The sequence below is a fragment of the Ptychodera flava genome, chromosome 19 (genome assembly GCF_041260155.1).
Source record: "Ptychodera flava strain L36383 chromosome 19, AS_Pfla_20210202, whole genome shotgun sequence".
NCBI classification, from domain to species: domain Eukaryota; kingdom Metazoa; phylum Hemichordata; class Enteropneusta; family Ptychoderidae; genus Ptychodera; species Ptychodera flava.
Genome location: NC_091946.1, coordinates 38,151,046 through 38,169,720, shown reverse-complemented (window position 1 = coordinate 38,169,720; position 18,675 = coordinate 38,151,046). Strand labels below are relative to the sequence as shown.

Genomic DNA, 18,675 nt, shown 5'->3' with positions numbered 1-18,675 from the left:
AATAACACATATATTATACATAAGAATATAAGAATACTACAGACAAAGATATAATCTTTACGATTGTTGGTTTTACTAGTAATTGGACCTAGCGTCTGCACGGAAAAAGGAAGATGTGGTCATTTTACGACGACAGCTCGAGTCATAATATGAACATACTGTTTTGCGGTTGAATCTGTTTTGAGGGCGCACTATTCAAACTGTCGCCGTTTGGAAAATGCAGGGCTGAATGAATATCCGAACTGGTCGTCCGGACAAATATTTATTTTGACTTTCCTCCGGAGTAGGGGAAACTACTGAAGAGAAGCTTTAAAAGGTAATTTTTGAAATGGATTTTATTGCGATTATTTTTAAATGAAATTTGACTGCAGATTCGACGGTAATTCTTGACAGTCGCGACGAAGATTCTACAGTACGGTTACGCTTTTGGCAATTTGCCATTCTAATTCTATAAAGTTCCAAGTGATACCAATCGGTGGTGAAACTTTGTGTCCGACCGAGACTGCCGTGAAATAATTAGCTGATCCCTTAAACCAAAGATTCCAAAATGTATATTATATTGACAACGAACAGCGCAAGTAAGTCAGTCGCATGACATTCTCATCGTGCTTGTACATGCTGTTATGATATGAAGTAGTAGGGAGTAACCTGTCGTTACTGTACCTGTGAAAATAAGATTTTCAACATGAATAACGAACTTCAAATAAATTCTTATGTATGGCTTTCTGAGTTATGCTTGTCGATATGATATTTTTATAATAGGACCTGCATTTAATTGGTTTTGGTGAGTATTGAACACAATTGTTGCCATTGTAATTGTCCACTGTTTACAAATTTTTCAGTCGAGATTTAAAATATAGCATGTCAAAACATGTGAACAGAACAATACTGTAACGTTCGTTCGGTTCTAGGTGTTCGGGTGTATGTGAATTATGTATATCGCTACAACCGTTATTTAATGTTACCACTGTAATATTTCTGTAATTTTTGTGAATGCACCGTGTAAAAAGTTTTAAAATGTATGTAAGTTCTATCTTTTAAAAGTGTTATTCTGTTGTTTTTAAAAATTCATGCACATAAACAATTAAAACAATTTTGTGATTATATGAAATCTAAGTGATCAGTATCTTTCTTCAATATTTTGCAGGAAATATGAAATACATGTAAATACTGGTATTAGTATTTTGATTTCGAAGAACTGCAGTTGCTATATTTATTGAATGCTTACAGCTTTAAATGGCTAAAGCGACCATGGCAAAGAAACCATTTCGTCTGAGTCCAAATGAAGAGGCAGCCATCATTAAAAAGGAGAAAGAAAGAAGAAGGAAGTTGAGATTACAACAGGTAAAGTGTTCAAGAGAATCATTCACTCAGTGTTTTACATGAAATGCTGATGAGAAGTGCATATTTTGCAGTATATGGATTTTAATAAGCAAACAAATACAGCCAGAAAGGAAGAAGTACAGTTAAAATGTTGATATGTTGTTGTTTCAAAACAGACAAACAAATTTATTGTTTTTTGAGAACACTATCCTTACATTCCAATGATATCAAACAATACAATCTTTCAGGTTAGGGAGCAGGAGAAGGCATTCGCTCAAAAACTGAGAAAACACGCCAAGGATAAGAGGGAGAAAGAAGTTAGAGTTTTAGCTGAAAATCTTCAAAGACATTGGCTGGACGACCAAGTTAACAAAGAGAGGGGATTGGAGATTTTATATGAGAAAAGTCTGAACTCAGTTGGTGAAGGTCACAGAGCTGCTGATGCACAGGTGAGTGGAATATTCCTTTGAAGGTTTACTCTACCTTTATTTTAATGGAACAATCCCTTTCACACCACAGTGTGCTACAATCCTATTGCTGTCATTGGTAAAGTTGGACTGCTAAACAGGGCAATGGACTGAAATTGATGGAAATTGGTTGATGTGTGGCGTGCATAGGTACCGGACAAAGACATTTAATGAAATGCAAGCCATTGGATGGTGACTTAATTGGCCTATTCTGGAATAAAATGTGGCACTCTTACAACTATGGTGTTCTAACGAAAAGGGACACTGAATACACTATATGTTATAACAGCATAAATAAATACATGGGGATAAACGCACCACAGGAATGCAAACAGTTCTATCTACATTTCTGTTCATGGTTGTGTTTGTACTTAGATCTAATAATTTCCAAGTAAAGCCATCCAGGGCACACTCACTTGGAAGACAATGTTGACACATTTTCACATCACCCTATACTGATTCGAAACCATCTTTTCCATTATCAACTATAGCACACATAAAGATTTCATAGTATCTTTTATCCCAATGCAGAAAACTGAAGAGAAAGAGGAAATCAGATTAGCCATCTCTATCCACAATGAGAAAATAGCAGCAGAGAGGCACAATGAAGCCCTTAGAGAACTGCAGATACAGAAGAATGAACAGTTCCAGAAAGAAAATGCTCATTTGATGGCAAGGTATGTTTGTGTTACAGGCAAACAAACATATTCTGTTATCTTTGGTCATTTATTCACATTTCAATCAGTTTGGAATGGATGTTGACAAGAGTGGTCCATTTAACATTAATCCTGAGTTGTAATATCAATTTTTTCCATCGAGTTTTCTGCAGAAGCTGCACCTAAACAATAACCCTGTGTGGAACAGAAATGTTAGCACTTGAATTAAAGTCACCATGCCATGATTTTTGATGAAAACCCATCTATGTTTCCAAACAGTAAAGTCTGGTGCTTTACATCTTAAGTATTTGTCATTGCAAACAAGGTTGTCTAAAGGCAAAATATTGACAGAGATTAATGACATTTTATGCTGATTACTCAGAAGGACAGAATAACGTCACATTGATTCACAACATCTATCATGTTTTTGATTTGTCCAAAGAGTAAGTACAAGAAATTCAAAGTTAAATCTACAGTTCTTGTGAGCAGGCTTTGCGTAGAGTTAAATTAAATGCAAAAAATCCCTTACATTTTATGTTTCACAGGAAAAGTGCGCTGGAAATAGAACGTGCAAGAGCAGCTGTCATGGCTAGTCTCCCTCCTCCGCCTGAAGATCCACTAGAGGTAAGCACACTGGTATCACTCAATCAATTTTCAACCTTTTCCAAAATTCTCTAAATTACTCCATCCATCTATCTTAAAAAACAACGTAGTAAAATTGATGGGGACAAACCTATAATTTCATGCTGCTCTTCCTAATCAAGCAATGAAGTTAATCCTTATCGTTGTACCAGTACTGTATGATTATAGTGTTTTACAACACCTTATTAGATTGAGCAACACCTTGGTTTTTGGTGTTATACTACCAACGTTAGTGAATCTTCCAGAAGGGTAGTGGGAGTTAATTAATATGTTTATTGTAACAATAGCCTACTGCAGATTGTACTCACTACAGTGTTGGACAACCTTTAGATGTATAAAATTTGATCAACTTATACTGGTAGAGCTTCCTGTTTTGTCTTTTCTATTGGTCAGACTCTAATGAAAGAAGATCCCACACCACCAGTGAAACTAACCAGTGCCGATGGATTCTCTACAACTCTCTATCACCTGCCTAGTGGCTATGTAGAGAAAGCTGAACCACATGAACAGGTATGGTATGCAAATGACTTCGTAATGTAATTAAGATTTGTTTTCAAAGAGTTTTCAAAGAGTATGCAGTCTGTTATAAAAAAGGATGTTTCACAACTGTGATAAATCACAAATCTCCCAGTATCCTCTCGAGCTCAAATCCCTGATTTGAACTCTTTGTGACCAGCAGTATGTAACAGCCTTTCACAGTTCTTGACAGAAAGTGTATGCTGAGATTTGACAATTGTCAACATTTAAACATCAACTGATCATTACACATGATCACTGTGATAATACTCTCTTAGTTTACCTTACACTGAAGATCAACAAGGCTACACCTTTCTTAATCAATGTCACACAGTTCTGTTCATGTAACACTCTTACTAAATGGTCAGTTTTTAATAAATTGTATTGTAGTTCAAGTTGAACCATATTTTGAAACTCAAATTTGAATTCTAAGTTACTATGTCACTATTGTTAGTACTATACTGTGTACAAATCACTAATTTGTGACGTCAGGTATCTCACTATTGTTATCTCATCCCAGGGTGATGCCAAGCAGGCAGCAGTGGAGGAGGAAGAGAGGATGAAAGAGGAGACGACAGAGATGGAAAGAGACGCCAAAGAGCGTCATCAGAAAGCCATCCTCAGACACAAACATGCCAAGGAGAAAGTTGACCTTGAACAAGACTTCAACCAATTGATGGTTGATTTGGGACATCTTGAACAGATTGACAGAAGAAGAAGACAGAAAGTACTCAACAAGATACCAGTGAGTTGCTCTACATTCTTATTTTGTCTTCTTACAATGTAGATCAGAAAATAGACTAGTCCGTCAATGTACACCTATACCGTAGATTTGGATCTTACATATAGATATGATGGAAGAGTTGATGTGTTCCATCAGTAAAAGGTCGGTAAAGGTCGGTACAATGAGTACTTCTGTTTGTCAAGTCATACATTTTGCTTTGTAAAGTCAGATATTGAAACACAGGATAAATTAGAAATCATTACTTGTCACATTTCATAGCCGTCAATATGATTAGTGAGTGATTTGTGATGACAAGATAACATGCCTTTCATACACTCTATTTTTCGATCTACTCAAGGCATCTTATCCGAGAGAGTGTTAACTGTTTCACAATAACAGGAACACCAGTAGCAACTGTTTCTGTTATTAAAGTGTGTTACAAAATCCTGATGCTGATGATATTCATCTTTACTATCATAGTCTGTTTGACCATTTACTCTAAAACTTTTTTCAGCACAAAGTTTTCCAGCCTCCACACCGACGACTTGAAGAGAAAGAAGAGAGGCAGCAAGACTTAGAACAAGCATTTGAAGACATGTACATGGCAAAGACTGGTCAGTTGAATAATCTATCCTGACCTAGCTTACATGTCGTCTGGGATTTTATTTTGACAGAGCCTGTAGTAAACACATACTGGTATATTTCAAGTCATAAATAATAATAAATCATTGACAGAGTGTATATTGTCAATTTCCTTCAAAGATTTGTTACAGTAGAACATTGTATTCTGGCGCCATCTTATTTTTGATAGTGTGTACTAGTTATTCTAAGCTAAGTGTAGAATGTTGTTTGCTGATAAAGCCATACCCAAGTACATGAGAGGAAACTCTTATAGTAGATTACAGTATGAGTCATAAACATGTTCATTCCACCACTATGTGCCCACCACATAGTTTCATCATCTTTTACTATTCATACTAGTATGTTCAATTCTGACTCCAATAATTGCATTGGTGCCTGTAATTTCACATGATGTTCTGGACAAACAAAACAATACAATAATGAAAAGAACCGAAAAGAATTTCACCTGAAATGTGCTCTCTTATTTGTTTAGATTACAGTGGTGACCTAACTTTGGCATTGGAACCTAAGGCTCCTGAGACAGACCCTGCGTTAGATCTGTCAGCTGACACAGAACACCTGGACAAAGTTGCTACACCGATAGGGTCTCCCAAGAAGGCTGATTTCCCCATTGGTCTGGACAAAGATGTCTCTGCAGCTGGGCCAGGTGTTCAGGATGAAGCTAAACAGATGGAGTCCACTGGTGCAGATCCCAAAAAAGGTTAGTTAGGGCACAGGGCATGGCAAGAACTATTAGTGTAGAAGTTATGAATATGATCAATAAATGTCTTGTATTAAACTACTTTTCATTACACAAGCCTTACCTGTGTCTAGTGTGTGCCTATTACTTTACGCTAGCTATCTCTGTATAGTATTTCAAAGAAAACAGTCTATATCTGTTAATTGCCCTCCCTAATCCCCTTCATTAATTTGTGTTCTGCACACACCAGACACAGGTAAGGCTTGTATAATGAAAAGAAGTTTACTACAAGACATTTATTGATCATATTCATAACTTCTACACTAATAATTCTTGCCACGCCCTGTGGTTAGGGTAGCTCTGGAAAGTATATTAGGTGATAAGTAAACCTGATTAGTAAACCTTCTAGTCGTGAACAGAGTCAAAACTGTTTCCTCATACAGCATTTTGCAAATCAACGTTCTTTCAATACAGATAGTACTCAGAGTAAACCCAGATTTGTCATGTGTCTCTCAAAAGAATGCTGAGAAGTTTGTGTAGATAAAAACCTGAAAAGATTCAGCTTGCTGATATGCACACAGATGCTGAGAAACCAGAAAGAGAAGCAGGTATTCTCCTATCATCACATGCATCATCAGCTAATGCTCTTCAATGGCTGCTGTACACATGCATTTCCAGTTATGTAGTCCCACTCACTGAGTAAATTTAAATTCCAATGCCAAGACTAGCAATGGAAAACCCTATCGATCAAAGGGTGGTTCTCAGTGTGTTTATTTAGAAAACCAAACATTTAAATTATCAAAGTGCAGTGATGATGTATCTTTTGACCAACAGTCGCAAAAATGGAAATGAAAAGCTGAAAATTTTGGGACTGAAAAACTAACTCATGATTTGTGTACTTGTTCTTTTTTCCAGAATCACTTCGAAAACTGATGAATAAGATCAAGACACAGAGAGAGGAATGGGCACAGAAATCAATGCAGGAATCTACAGAAGTTTGTGTAGATAAAAAACCTGAAAAGATCCAGCTTGCTGATATGCACACAGATGCTGAGAAACCAGAAAGAGAAGCAGGTAATATTATCTCCTATCATCACATGCATCATCAGCTGTAGCTCTTCAATGGCTGTTGTACCGTACATGCATTTCCAGAACATGATTATTTTAAACCATGAAAGTTGATGATTATAGAAATACAGTTATCAAGTTGAGTATCTGTTCTCCAACAAAATCTTGTTAGAACCAATCAATTTGTATAGTTGAATTTATTGACAGCAAATTGGGGTAAGGAGACCACCCACATGACTCCCAGAGTGGAATATTATGCCATCAAATTTGATAGATATCACAGACAAAACTGGCATTGTGTGTGTATATACCAGTACTGTATTTCCATATACTGCACTTGATAGCTACCAGTATTTAAGTTAGGCCAAACTTCATTTTGTGTGTTTTTAGAAGCCTGCTGTATCAGTTCACCGCATTGAACTACATTGTGCCTTCAGTGGTGGTTGGGTTAGAGTTTACACAGTCCAACACATGACTGAATTTTCAATCTAGATATTAGCTAGCTGTACATAAGTGTGAAATTCTCTACCCTTCGCACCCTACACTATGGTTATCATACTATTGTTCTGATTCAAGCTATGTATTCTTGACAATCATCTCTCATTTCATATGGAGTTTTGCTAATACATCGCTGTTGTAATCCATGTCTGATGGCTTTTGCTTCTTAGACGGTTTGTCACCCAGCGTAATGTTCCATCTAAGTAAATGCGATACTAATGTTATTCAGTTTTCTCAGTTTCAACAGATATGTATTCTTTTTCTTTATTCATACATTTGATAAAATTGGTATACTCACCATCATCATGTTAGTGTTAAAACACTTGATAACTAATTTCATAAAACAAAACTGATGGCTGTTACCTGCTGAATAATTATTAAATTATTTCGTTGTATTCGTTTAGATGCATGGGCACCAGAACAGGATGGTCTTCAACCAGACAGTCAGCCACAGCCATCTACAGCAGACAGCCTGCCCCCAATGGCCCAGCAGACACAAGGTGGTGATGGCACAGCAGATGCCATATCTGATGAACCCATCCTAGCTGGTAGCAACACTCTGCTACATCCATATGAACAAGCTAGTCTGATTAGATCAAAGCAGGTATGTCAAATGTCCACATTTCATGACGTTTTATCTTGATACTCATTTTATAGATAAATATCAATGTGAAGATGCCATCAGGTATGATCCATAGATGCGAACATACAGATAGAACGGTATGCATGTTTTGAAATTGATTCAAACATTTGATGTATCATATTTGTTTTGTTTCTGTCTAACCCTTGAGATAAACTTCTGGGCACTGTGATGTGTATGAGAGAAGACAGTTATGTGATTGTCCTGTAAACTGCACACTAAGTTAAAATATACAGAAAAAGTCCTGTGCTCATTTCCTAACCTATTAAAGCTTTTTTGGAGTTTTTTGAAAGTTATTATTGGCGCAAATAAACTTGGAACACCGAAGTCCCTATATACATAGGAAAACCGCTGGCGATATCCCTATACGCCAAGTGATTAGCCAAAGCAGTTTCGCTAGTGAGTTAGATCATCTTACAGTTTGTTTATCGAAATCACTGCGGGGTGCCCATACTGTGTTTCATAGACAAAATGCCATAGCAGAGGCCGCTCAATTTGCGTGAACGATGGTACAAGAAAGGATTGACGTTTTGAGTAAAGTTACTCGGGTAAATTTCGATGAGCAGGGAACCTGTTGAAGCAACTGTTTTGACAGACTTTCCCTCGAAATGAAGAAAGAGTGCAGGTGAGAAACGGTAGGTGTTGTCATGGAGTTTGCTATCGTTTGGCTTCGTTTCATGTGCAGGCGTGTCATCATAAATGCCGTCATTTCCACTATCTCACAAAAATTGTAAATTACGCCCGGCATTGTGGTTAAATCCGTATTTTTAACTTTCATTTTTATAAAGTGATCAGCTTACGTTGAGGTTTAAAAATAATTGCAATGTGGCAAGATGTTCCTAGTATCCTAGTATTGTTGTTTTGTAAGTCAACAATTCTGATTCTTGATTCCGCTACTACTATTACATGATAGAGAACTGTTAGCTATTTTGAATTTCAAAGATTTTCCAATTATTAATTTTCTGCATGACAGTTATTTCTGCCCTTAATTTGAAATTCTGTGAAATCCTTGTGGTGTCAAAAGTTTGCACTGTTCTTCACAAGGCACATAGTTAATTTAGAATGCACCTTGGGGACAGATATTCTGACTTCCAAACTTTTACAATACTATTTTGGTCTACCACTTGTGGGGTTCATTTTGAAGCTCATGGAGTCACTGAAGTTTCACTGGCTATTTATGTGGAAACCAAACATTTATTTTTCCCCATAGAGTTAACACAGGGATAGTAACCATTTTTAATTTTGATAAAGAGCCAGAAAAAAAACAGGCAATTTGTTTCTCTAGGACAGATTTTTGCATGGTGACGCCTGACCCCTTTTATTAATGATTATAAATTGGGAATGATTTTACGTTCCTTATAGAAAGTTTGAACAAAAGTTGAAGTTTTTCAATTTTGAGGCATGTTCAACCATACTGGTATGCTTAGTTTAGCAAATTTGTCATGGTGAGTAAAGTAGATGTCTTTGACTCTCTAAACCTCAGGTGACTGAACTTGAACAGAGACAGGAAGAGCAGAGGAGAATGATGGAGATTCAAGAGCTGCAGAGACGACAACTTGAAGAACAGATCCTGAGAGATAGAATTGCTCAGCAGGAACTCCAGCAGATGCTGGAAGAAAATAGACAGAAGATACTACAAAGTAAAGAGAGACTGAGCTCAAAGTTTGGAGGGCACCAAGCCCCGCTGACCAGCAACCAGGCGGATGCTCTGAGGAGGCAAGACGAGGAGGAGCAAAGACGGAAGATCCATGAGCATCAGCAGAAGTTACTACAGCAACAGAGACAGAGCAAACAGGGTCTCTCTGAAGCCAAGGCAAGATTACAGAGAAACAGAGAAATGTTGATGCAGAAATATCCTCAAGTTAGGCTGCCAAGTGAGCCATATCAGCCTGCGCCAATTCAACAACCTCATCCAAGTGGATTTTTTCCACCTCCAATGCCTCCACAAATGGGATATACCAGTATTCCCAGTCAGTATCCAGCAGTACATCCACAACAGGGATTCTTTCAACTGCCGGTGCAGTTCCATCCACCGCCATCAGCAGATCCAATGCGTACACCACAAGTTCATACCAGTATGGGCCCTCCTAGTAGTGTAGCAATGCAGGCAGTACCAACTGAGTTTGTTCCTCAAAGTCAAGGTCTGGCTACCCATGCACAACATGAGGCTGCAAAACATGATGTACAAGTGGGACGTGATATTTCCATGGAAAGGCAACTTCCAAAGGAATCACCTGCAGTAGAAGATGCCCTTGCCACATCAGAACAGGACATCTCTCTCTCCAGTCATGGAATTAAATCTCAGGGAATACATGCAAAACGTCAGGAACAGCTGGCAAAGCAGAAAGAATTCCTTGAAAGGCAGAGGGAGGGCCTCTTGAGGCAGCAAGCAGAACAGCAGCGGAGGATGAATGAGAGGCAGCAACAGCTACAAGCAGAAATCAACAGACAACAGGAGGAACTTGAGCTGGCACAGAGGTTGGCAAGGGAATCTGAAGAAGCCAAGGCTCGGAGCAAACTCCAAAGAGGACCTCCACCTGTACAAAGTCTCCCTCCCAGTGAGAGCGTACATCCCCATGAGCTGAGCACCATTGAAGAGGCTGATATCTCCAGAGATTCTGAGGGTAGGCCTGTCTCACGACTAGGGGATGCAGAAGCAATATCTGCTGCTGAACAACCACAGACAGCGGCAAGAGATGATGTACCAAGCTATGCCCAAGATGTTGGAAAGGGAATCCTCTCATATCCATCATATACAGTGAGTACAATAACGTTAATCCTTTTCCTGCCAAGTTCATATTTCACCATCAGGTCAAGTTTATCGAAACTAGTGAAGCACAATATGTCCCATATCAGTGTTTTTGCTAAGGTTGATTTGGGAACCTCGGTAACATTTCTACTGTCCCCTGATCTGATTGCATTGATATACCAAGGGTAACCCCGGTAACATTTACCGGGATACCGGCCTAACAAAAACACTGCCATATGTTGTATTGTAACAAAAAATTGAACATTTGAAGGCCCCTGAAATCACAGATACTTTAAACACGATTTTTTTGGACTAAAGCTGTTGGAACAGACCAACCAAACGGGTGGAAACACATATGGTTTTGGCTCTGTCAATACCACGTTTCACTGAGTTGACTAATGGGGAAGTGATACTGTCTGGCAGGGAAAGGGTTAAACTGGAAACATAGGTCCACTTTAAAATTCAAACAAAAAATTTTAGAATAATTAAATCAATTATACAAGTCTTTTATATTTTGTTCTCCAGAATGACAATAATCAGAAATTTTAAGACAGATGTACAAATGTATGGAAACAAGGAAATGTATTTCAGCTGTTGTACTAAGATTAAAGTGCTGTTTTTGAATCTTACTTGGATATATTTAATTTGATATGTGGCCTATGTTTACATTATGGTGTAAAAAAATTACTATGGAAATAAATATTGTTGTCATACGCATGTGAATAAGAAATGAGCTTGTCTTTTGGTATATTATACATACCATTGCATATGTTCCATGATAGTGCGTGGTTTTTTCATTCATTCACCTATTTCTCTCTCTTTGTGCCCATGTTGCTTTGTGAGCAGAAAGGTTTATAGCAGTTTGTCTCTTTTACAGAAAATGCCCTCTACTTCAAAAGATGCTGGATCAGCTGGTATTTCTGTCACTACAGATGGCAGGTTTACACTTTCATCATTCCACCAGCCTCTGTTTCCAAAAGTCTCTCAGGATGATTCAGTGTCCAGTGGAAGCATTGTCTCGGATAGCATCACATCGGGTGAGATTGACTCTACACCTTTGTATCCCTCAAGTGCTGTAAAAGCGACGGCTTTCTCCGGAAGACTTCCGGCTCACCAGGAAGAGAGTGAGGACGCTGGACAGTTTTCTAGAGCACCACTCCACCGTGATTGGTCTGCTACAGATTCCAGGCCACTTGATCCAGTTTTTTTGCAAAGGTCAAAGGCCTTCGCCAGCGACTCAGACACTTCTCCTGAAAGCACCAAGTTCTTCCCATTACCCAAATCTAGTGGCAGCACCAATGAGAGTGAAAGTCAAGAAAAGAAGGATGGTGCTGCTATGACAACAGCATCAACGACAACCATGGGCACTAAATTGAAGGACAGAATGCTTAAGAGTCTCAGCCACATTCCTTCATCATCTTCTGATGAAGAGACTGGTACAAAATCCAGATTTGACAGCCGTGTTCAGACATCAGATAGAAGTGATGACTCGGATGGAAGTTTCCGACCTCTGCCAGAAGCTTTGTCAGAGTACAGCTTGTCCACTCCTGGACAGCCATCTCCACTGAAAAGCCTCCTATCAGTCCAGCAGTCACTAGATAAACAAACACTTGAAAGCAGTACCAGTTCCTATCAACAAAAGAGTCTCACCTTTAGCCCCTCAAAGGGAGGACGACCCATGTACACTACATCATCCCTTGGTGATACGCTGTCAGAACACAGCCTGCCAACCCAGGACAGCTACAGATTTTCACCCTCCAAGTCAAGAACCAGGAATCCCCTCTGTCTGATATTAAGTCTCTTGAATGGAGTGGCAGGTCATCTGAACCCAGTCGAAGTCGTCTGGAAAGTGGATTTAGCAGCTTTAAATGGAGGGATGCACTGAAGACTGATACTTCATACTCTCCTGAGACAACAACTCAATCACTTGTCAAGGAAAGCAGCCCTCCCGGAAAATTCAGAGGTTCCCTTTCAATGTCTCCTTTGAAGGAAAAAGAGGACTTCAAACCCCCTAACTCTTCTCCATCAACTCCAGAACATGAAGAAAGCAAGTTTGCAGAATTTGCATCTCCAATGAAAAGTAAGGGAAGAGATGGCCATGTCCAGTCAAGGCTTGATAGTACCAAAAGAGATGACACTCAAAGCGGGAAGATTGTCATAGAAAAGCCTACTTCTAGGTGGGAATATGCATCATCCTCAGATGAAGACATTGAGAACTTGCGTGCCAATTCCTCCCATTCTTCCAGCATTCCCCTTGCCTCAGATGCATCTCTGCTAAGCCAGCATGAAACAGAGGGTAGCACTTCAGGTTCCATTGTGAAGAACTCTCCCTTGCCTAAGTATATGCAGCTACACAGTCCAATCAAGCCAACCTTGGAGAACTTGGAGTGTGTCAGTAAAAGTCCCATGAAGGCACAAGATTTCTTCTCACATGCAGGAGCTATTCCCAACATACCAGACCCTGGGAACTTGTCTACAGATCCTACAGAAACACCTGTAATCATTGACAGTGTCAGTAACGTCCAAGTTCCAGACTTGTCAGATGGAGAATCTCACTCACAGGGTACCACCATGACAAGATATGATAGGCTTATTGAAGAGTCCAGGAGACTGCGAGAAAAACACCAGAGACAGGATGAAGCAGAACAGAAAAGACTTGCCATGCTGAACACCAGATATCAGGAAATAAAGGAGGCGCTAGAACAACCTGTCCTGGAAGAGGAAGAAATGAGAGAGGAGGTAAGATATGAACTTGAGTATTCCTCTTACGATTTTTTTTTTTCAATAGATCTTTTTGAAGATTTTGTTTGAACTTTCTTGTCCAGATATCGCTAGTATGTTCAGTTGTGAAATCAGTTTTCCATTTTTTTTTACAACACAGTTAAATATCATGTTATTTCCCCATGAGGAAAACTTTCAGATGAAAGTCTACAACAAAATCCGTCAATAAACTTTTACCATGACATAAAACATAATCATATCAGGAAGTTACAGTAATCTGTGAAAATTTTGGCAGTTACAGCCGTAACATTCAAAAGTAATGAAAAAGTAGATTTTGCAGTCAGCCCTGGTATGTACATTTTGCAAAACAATTCTTTTCACAGGCAATCTCCCCTGTCCAGAACTCAGCACTGCTTAATGCAGACTCTCAGATTTCTTTTTTCACAACAATACCAGTACTTTATAGGAAAATAATTACATTATTCCATCAAATACTTGACAGATAATTGCAGATGCATGCACTGTCCAGTGAATTTGTGTTAACAAGACATCATGTAATGTAAAAGTATTGAATCAGATTTCTGTTACATGTCAATGTTTGTTAATTACTCACAGTCACTACACAAAGGTCTAAGAATAGACAGTGAGAATATCATTGTATCATTGTGTTAGTACCACAACAGTATACTGGTACAACATTTAATTTGTTGGAGACACAGCATACATTTTTATGTCCGGAAAAAACTTCAGGCTCTGTATATTTCGTATTTGTCAATGGGTTTTGAAAATGCAATTTTTAATTCCAACACTTCCAGGATGACAGCAAAGAAAGTGGAATCATGGAGGAACCAGACCTTACTCTGATCTCCATAGAAACCAGCTCTGTTGCCAGCACTGAAGACATCGCTGAATCGCTGATGTCATTTGAACAACATGAGAAACAGCTTGTTGCAGAGAGTATGATGATGAAAGATGCTGCGTCTTTGATGTCATTTGAACAGCATGAGAAACAGCTTGTAGCAGAGAGTATGATGATGAAGGAGGCCAAGGATGACGGAGATTATGATACAATATCCAGTGGTACATTGGCAGATTCTCCTCATTCTGAAGGGACCATGGAAAGTGGAACAGTTATTCCACTTAGAATACCTATCAAACAAGGTACAATAACATCATGTTTGTTAACAAAAAATATCAATGGTCTAACCCATCTGCTCCCCTCTGTGCATGTGGAGAAGTCTACCCATCCCCTTGGAAACATTTGATGAGATCAAAATCAAGTATAAGCAGGGTGAAACTAAATGCATATTCTTAAGCAATAAATTTAATGATTTCAATGTTCAGTGAGTCGTGAGTGACAGACCAGTTTGTTGGTTCGAGCTGCTGTAGGTGCATTTGTCTGTAGTTTCCTTTGCAACGGCATCTCATACTCTGCAAAGTCTGATTTTGTCATAAAACTTGATTTTACAGATTCAGAGCAAGTGAGTTTGCAAGAAGCATTTGCAAAAAGAAAACAAGCATTCATTGAGGCATCAAAGAGAAGAGAGAAAGAGGCTAAAGAGAAGGCCATGCAAAGTGCTCATGAAATTGATGTCAAAATTCTCAAGAAAACCACCAAACCCACAGGTAAGATTTTTGACAGAGAGATAAAGCATTATTGTGTGAACATTCTTTCCAAATGTTCAATGGTTATTTTGTATCATACAGATGCTTACTGTTATCAAAGCCAGTGATCTTATGACGTACGCAAATTATATCTTGTGACCTGTGAAAATGTACATCTTGTGACCTATGAACATGTATATCTTGTGACCTATGAAATGTATCTAGTGACCTATGAAAATGTATATCTTTTGACCTGTGAACATGTATATCTTGTGACCTATGAAAATGTATATCGTATGAAAATGTTTATCTTGTGACCTATGAAAATGTACATTTTGTGACCTATGAAAATGTACATGTTGTGACCTATGAAAATGTACATGTTGTGACCTATGAAAATGTACATTTTGTGACCTATGAAAATGTACATTTTGTGATCTATGAAAATGTACATTTTGTGACCTATGAAAATGTACATGTTGTGACCTATGAAAATGTACATGTTGTGACCTATGAAAATGTACATGTTGTGACCTATGAAAATAATCTTTACGGCCCTGATACGGCTTTTGCGGCCCGAGGTCGTACGGCGGAAGGGCCCGAGCGTGCGAGGGCCCGTACGCCGTACGACCAAGGGCCGCAAAAGCCGTATCAGGGCCGTAAAGGTTTTATCATATACCTTATGGAATGATAAATATGTAGTTTACATAATATTCAACATTGTTTAGGAGATAAAAATGCGTGCGATATCAAAAATTCATCACCATTTGTGTCAGTTTTTCAGAAATACGATGGCCGCTTCCCGTCGCGGATTGACATACATAATGACGTCATTTGTTTACTTGCAGAATTCTAGAACGCACAAAGCAATATGCGTACTATTACGTGACCAACAGAGATCAAGGCTAAATTGAGGTGTAAGAATGACAAAAGCGTGATGTCAGTTTCTTGTAATTTATACTGAACAGGCACGCACTTAGTATACACAGGATTTCACTGGAATTTAGAAATAAAAGCCGATGTTACCGGCGCACCTCCACTGTCGCCACACGCAACTAGAGTAGACGTTTTCAAAATCTCGCGCTTGCTTTGTGTACGAATGGAACGTTTGCGGATAGCAACGCGCGTAGTAACCAGAATCGAGATAGTTCAGAAATGCACGCGATTGCCCATATTTGGGCACTGGGCCGGGGCGTGATACGTAAAAAAATGCACGGATCTGAGGGCGCTTCCTCCCATAGCTTTACACAGGCACGTGAATGTAGGTATATGATAATGTACATTTTGTGACCTATGAAAATGTACTTTTTGTGACCTACGAAAATGTACATTTTGTGACCTATGAAAATGTACATGTTGTGACCTATGAAAATGTACATTTTGTGACCTATGAAAATGTACATTTTGTGACCTATGAAATATAAGTGGTACTTTTTCACATGATCTGTCGGTTTGCCAGGTATATGTAAAATCCTTCCATCATGAACTTGATTATCAAGTTGAAGGGAGAAAGAATGACCAATTGAGTCCAAAGAGAAGTTTTTTGTTAAAGATGTTCCTATATCTTTGTCAGGACAAAATGGAAAACAAACTGATAAAGAATCAAGTGTTGAAGGCAAGAAGTCAGTCAAATTCTCTCCAATGCCAGAAATTCTGTCAAAGCCACACGAGTCTCCTGTCAAGAAACCAACCAAAGCTATCATGAAAACAAAGACATCCTCTGATAGGAAAAAAGATGAAATAGAAATGAAACAAAGAAATCTCAGGTGAGGAAGAAAATATCATGGTTTAATGATTATTGTTAGTCTTCATTTGATGGTTTTACTTGTATGTTAAATGATTGGTTGTTTTAAATTCATAGTTTCATTCATTCATTCATTCATGCATTGGTTTAGTCCAAATCTAGAAAAGTGTCAATAATAAAATTTGATTGAAAATTCCAATGGTTCATGCGATTGTGTTAATACGGTATGCAATTGTATTAGGCCGAAGGTATTGACCCCAACTTGGTAATGTTTATGACTAACATGCTAAATTCATTTACAAATTACCAAACCTAATCTAGTAAATACCCTATATAAAGTTTTATCTCACCATCAAATTCTTTCCAAGCAGCTTTGTAACTGTAACTGTGGATGTCTACAAACATGTGACATTGATTCCTGATATCATTTTCATTAAACATTTTATTTCTTTTAATAAAACAGGCTCTACAATCAGTTAGAAGAAGTCAAAGAAAGAAAAGTGCTGGAGGAAAGAAAAGACAGCTATGCCCAGAACCGAGAGAAAGCCAAAGAATTTCAGAAGAAAACCTTGGAAATGTTGAAAAAGAAATCAACTAAAGCAAAAAAAGCAACATGAAGTACCTGTTTTGTACATACATGAGTTTTCTATTTTTCTAGATTTGTATGTTTTGATATTTATCCTGAACATTCCTCCATTCTTGTCACTGTCCACTTTCCTTTCACATCTGAGACTTCAAGATGAACATTTTCTACTTTTCTGTTGGGGTATATTATTTGTCCAAATTTAAGCTGCTGATGACATGATCAATTGTAGATATTATGTAGTATTATATCAGATGAAATTTAATGATGAAATGTAGGATACAGAATGAATTTATAATAAAGAGAATATACAATGTTATTGAATTTTGTTGCTACCGGTATCTTTGCCTTGTCTGTGTTTTGTGATTCTATCAGCCTGACAATATGCAGTTAAATCTACTACCTGCTAAGAACTAAAAAAGGCCTTGTCTGTGTTTTGTGATTCTATCAGCCTGACAATATGCAGTTAAATCTACTACCTGCTAAGAACTAAAAAAGAACCTCATCAGTGTATTTTAATGTGCGTAGAGGCTTGGGATAATGCCAACTGGCAAAATTTATTCAATGCAAAATATTATATTTGTGTCATGTATTAACGCTTTGAGAGCCAAAGTCAATTTTTGTCCCCTTTATAAGATATATAAGCCTGTCATTTTTTTCAGACTTTTGCTAAAATTTTGATTAAAAATTCTACACAATAAAATGAGATGTCCATTTGGTCCAAAATTATAAAAAAATTGCTGAAAAATTCATAAAACCTGGTTAAATGTTGCACTAAAATTTTGGTGGGAAAAATTACAAAGGGTTGTAATGTAGAATGTGCTGAAGGGATAGATATTCAAACTCTCAAAACATTTACAATACATTTTAATCTTGCCACGTGTGGGACTGATTTTGAAGCTCATGGAGGGATTCAAGTTTTCACTGGCTTATTTTCGTGAAAATGGAGAATTTTCTTCATAGAGTTAAGACAGAGATAGCCACCATGTTGAACTTCAAATTTCTGCAAATACATGGTAATTTATTTCTCTATCACCAAAGTTTACAGGGTGACCCTTTTTTATTCTTGGTTTTGAATTTAGAAAAGTTTGAGCAAAAGTTTAAGACTTACGGTAATTTTAGGCGCTCTCTTCTAGTGTAAGGTAGACTGCACCTCAGGGACAGATATTGAGACTCAAATTTTTACAATTTTTGATCTACCACTTGTGGGGCTCATTTTAAAGCTCTTGAAGTAAGAAAAATTTCACCTTCTTAGTTTTTAGAAAACAAAATTTCATTGTTCTCCAAATGGGTGACATCCATTTTTAGCTCACATTTTTCACACACATGGGCTTATGTTTTAGCGATGTCTGTCTGTCAAATGGCAAGAACTGATTAGATTTTGGTGGGATACATATTAATGAAGTTATCAAAGTTTT

At 37.9% G+C, this 18,675-nt stretch overlaps 2 protein-coding genes across 3 annotated transcripts; both read left to right on the top strand.

The window, feature by feature from the left end:
- Positions 1-188: 188 nt before the first annotated feature.
- Positions 189-17,581, top strand: LOC139119461 (centrosomal protein of 295 kDa-like). 2 transcript variants are annotated; one of them, XM_070683282.1, is made up of 17 exons: positions 189-316; positions 1,148-1,344; positions 1,572-1,772; positions 2,322-2,467; positions 2,992-3,070; positions 3,482-3,598; positions 4,125-4,349; positions 4,843-4,942; positions 5,443-5,670; positions 6,565-6,723; positions 7,620-7,819; positions 9,339-10,613; positions 11,482-13,343; positions 14,141-14,486; positions 14,796-14,951; positions 16,504-16,696; positions 17,138-17,581. In XM_070683282.1, the coding sequence occupies exons 2-13, from the start codon at positions 1,237-1,239 to the stop codon at positions 12,487-12,489; spliced, it is 3,846 nt and encodes a 1,281-aa protein (XP_070539383.1). In that variant the 5' UTR covers positions 189-316; positions 1,148-1,236; the 3' UTR covers positions 12,490-13,343; positions 14,141-14,486; positions 14,796-14,951; positions 16,504-16,696; positions 17,138-17,581. The 2 variants fall into 2 exon arrangements, with proteins under 2 accessions (XP_070539383.1, XP_070539384.1); XM_070683283.1 differs by having other exon boundaries at positions 1,231-1,344; positions 17,138-17,255.
- LOC139118194 (DNA ligase 1-like) lies at positions 12,579-17,291 on the top strand. Its single transcript, XM_070681487.1, has 5 exons — positions 12,579-13,343; positions 14,141-14,486; positions 14,796-14,951; positions 16,504-16,696; positions 17,138-17,291. Exons 1-5 carry the CDS (start codon positions 12,579-12,581, stop codon positions 17,289-17,291), a joined length of 1,614 nt encoding a protein of 537 aa, XP_070537588.1.
- Positions 17,582-18,675: the final 1,094 nt, after the last annotated feature.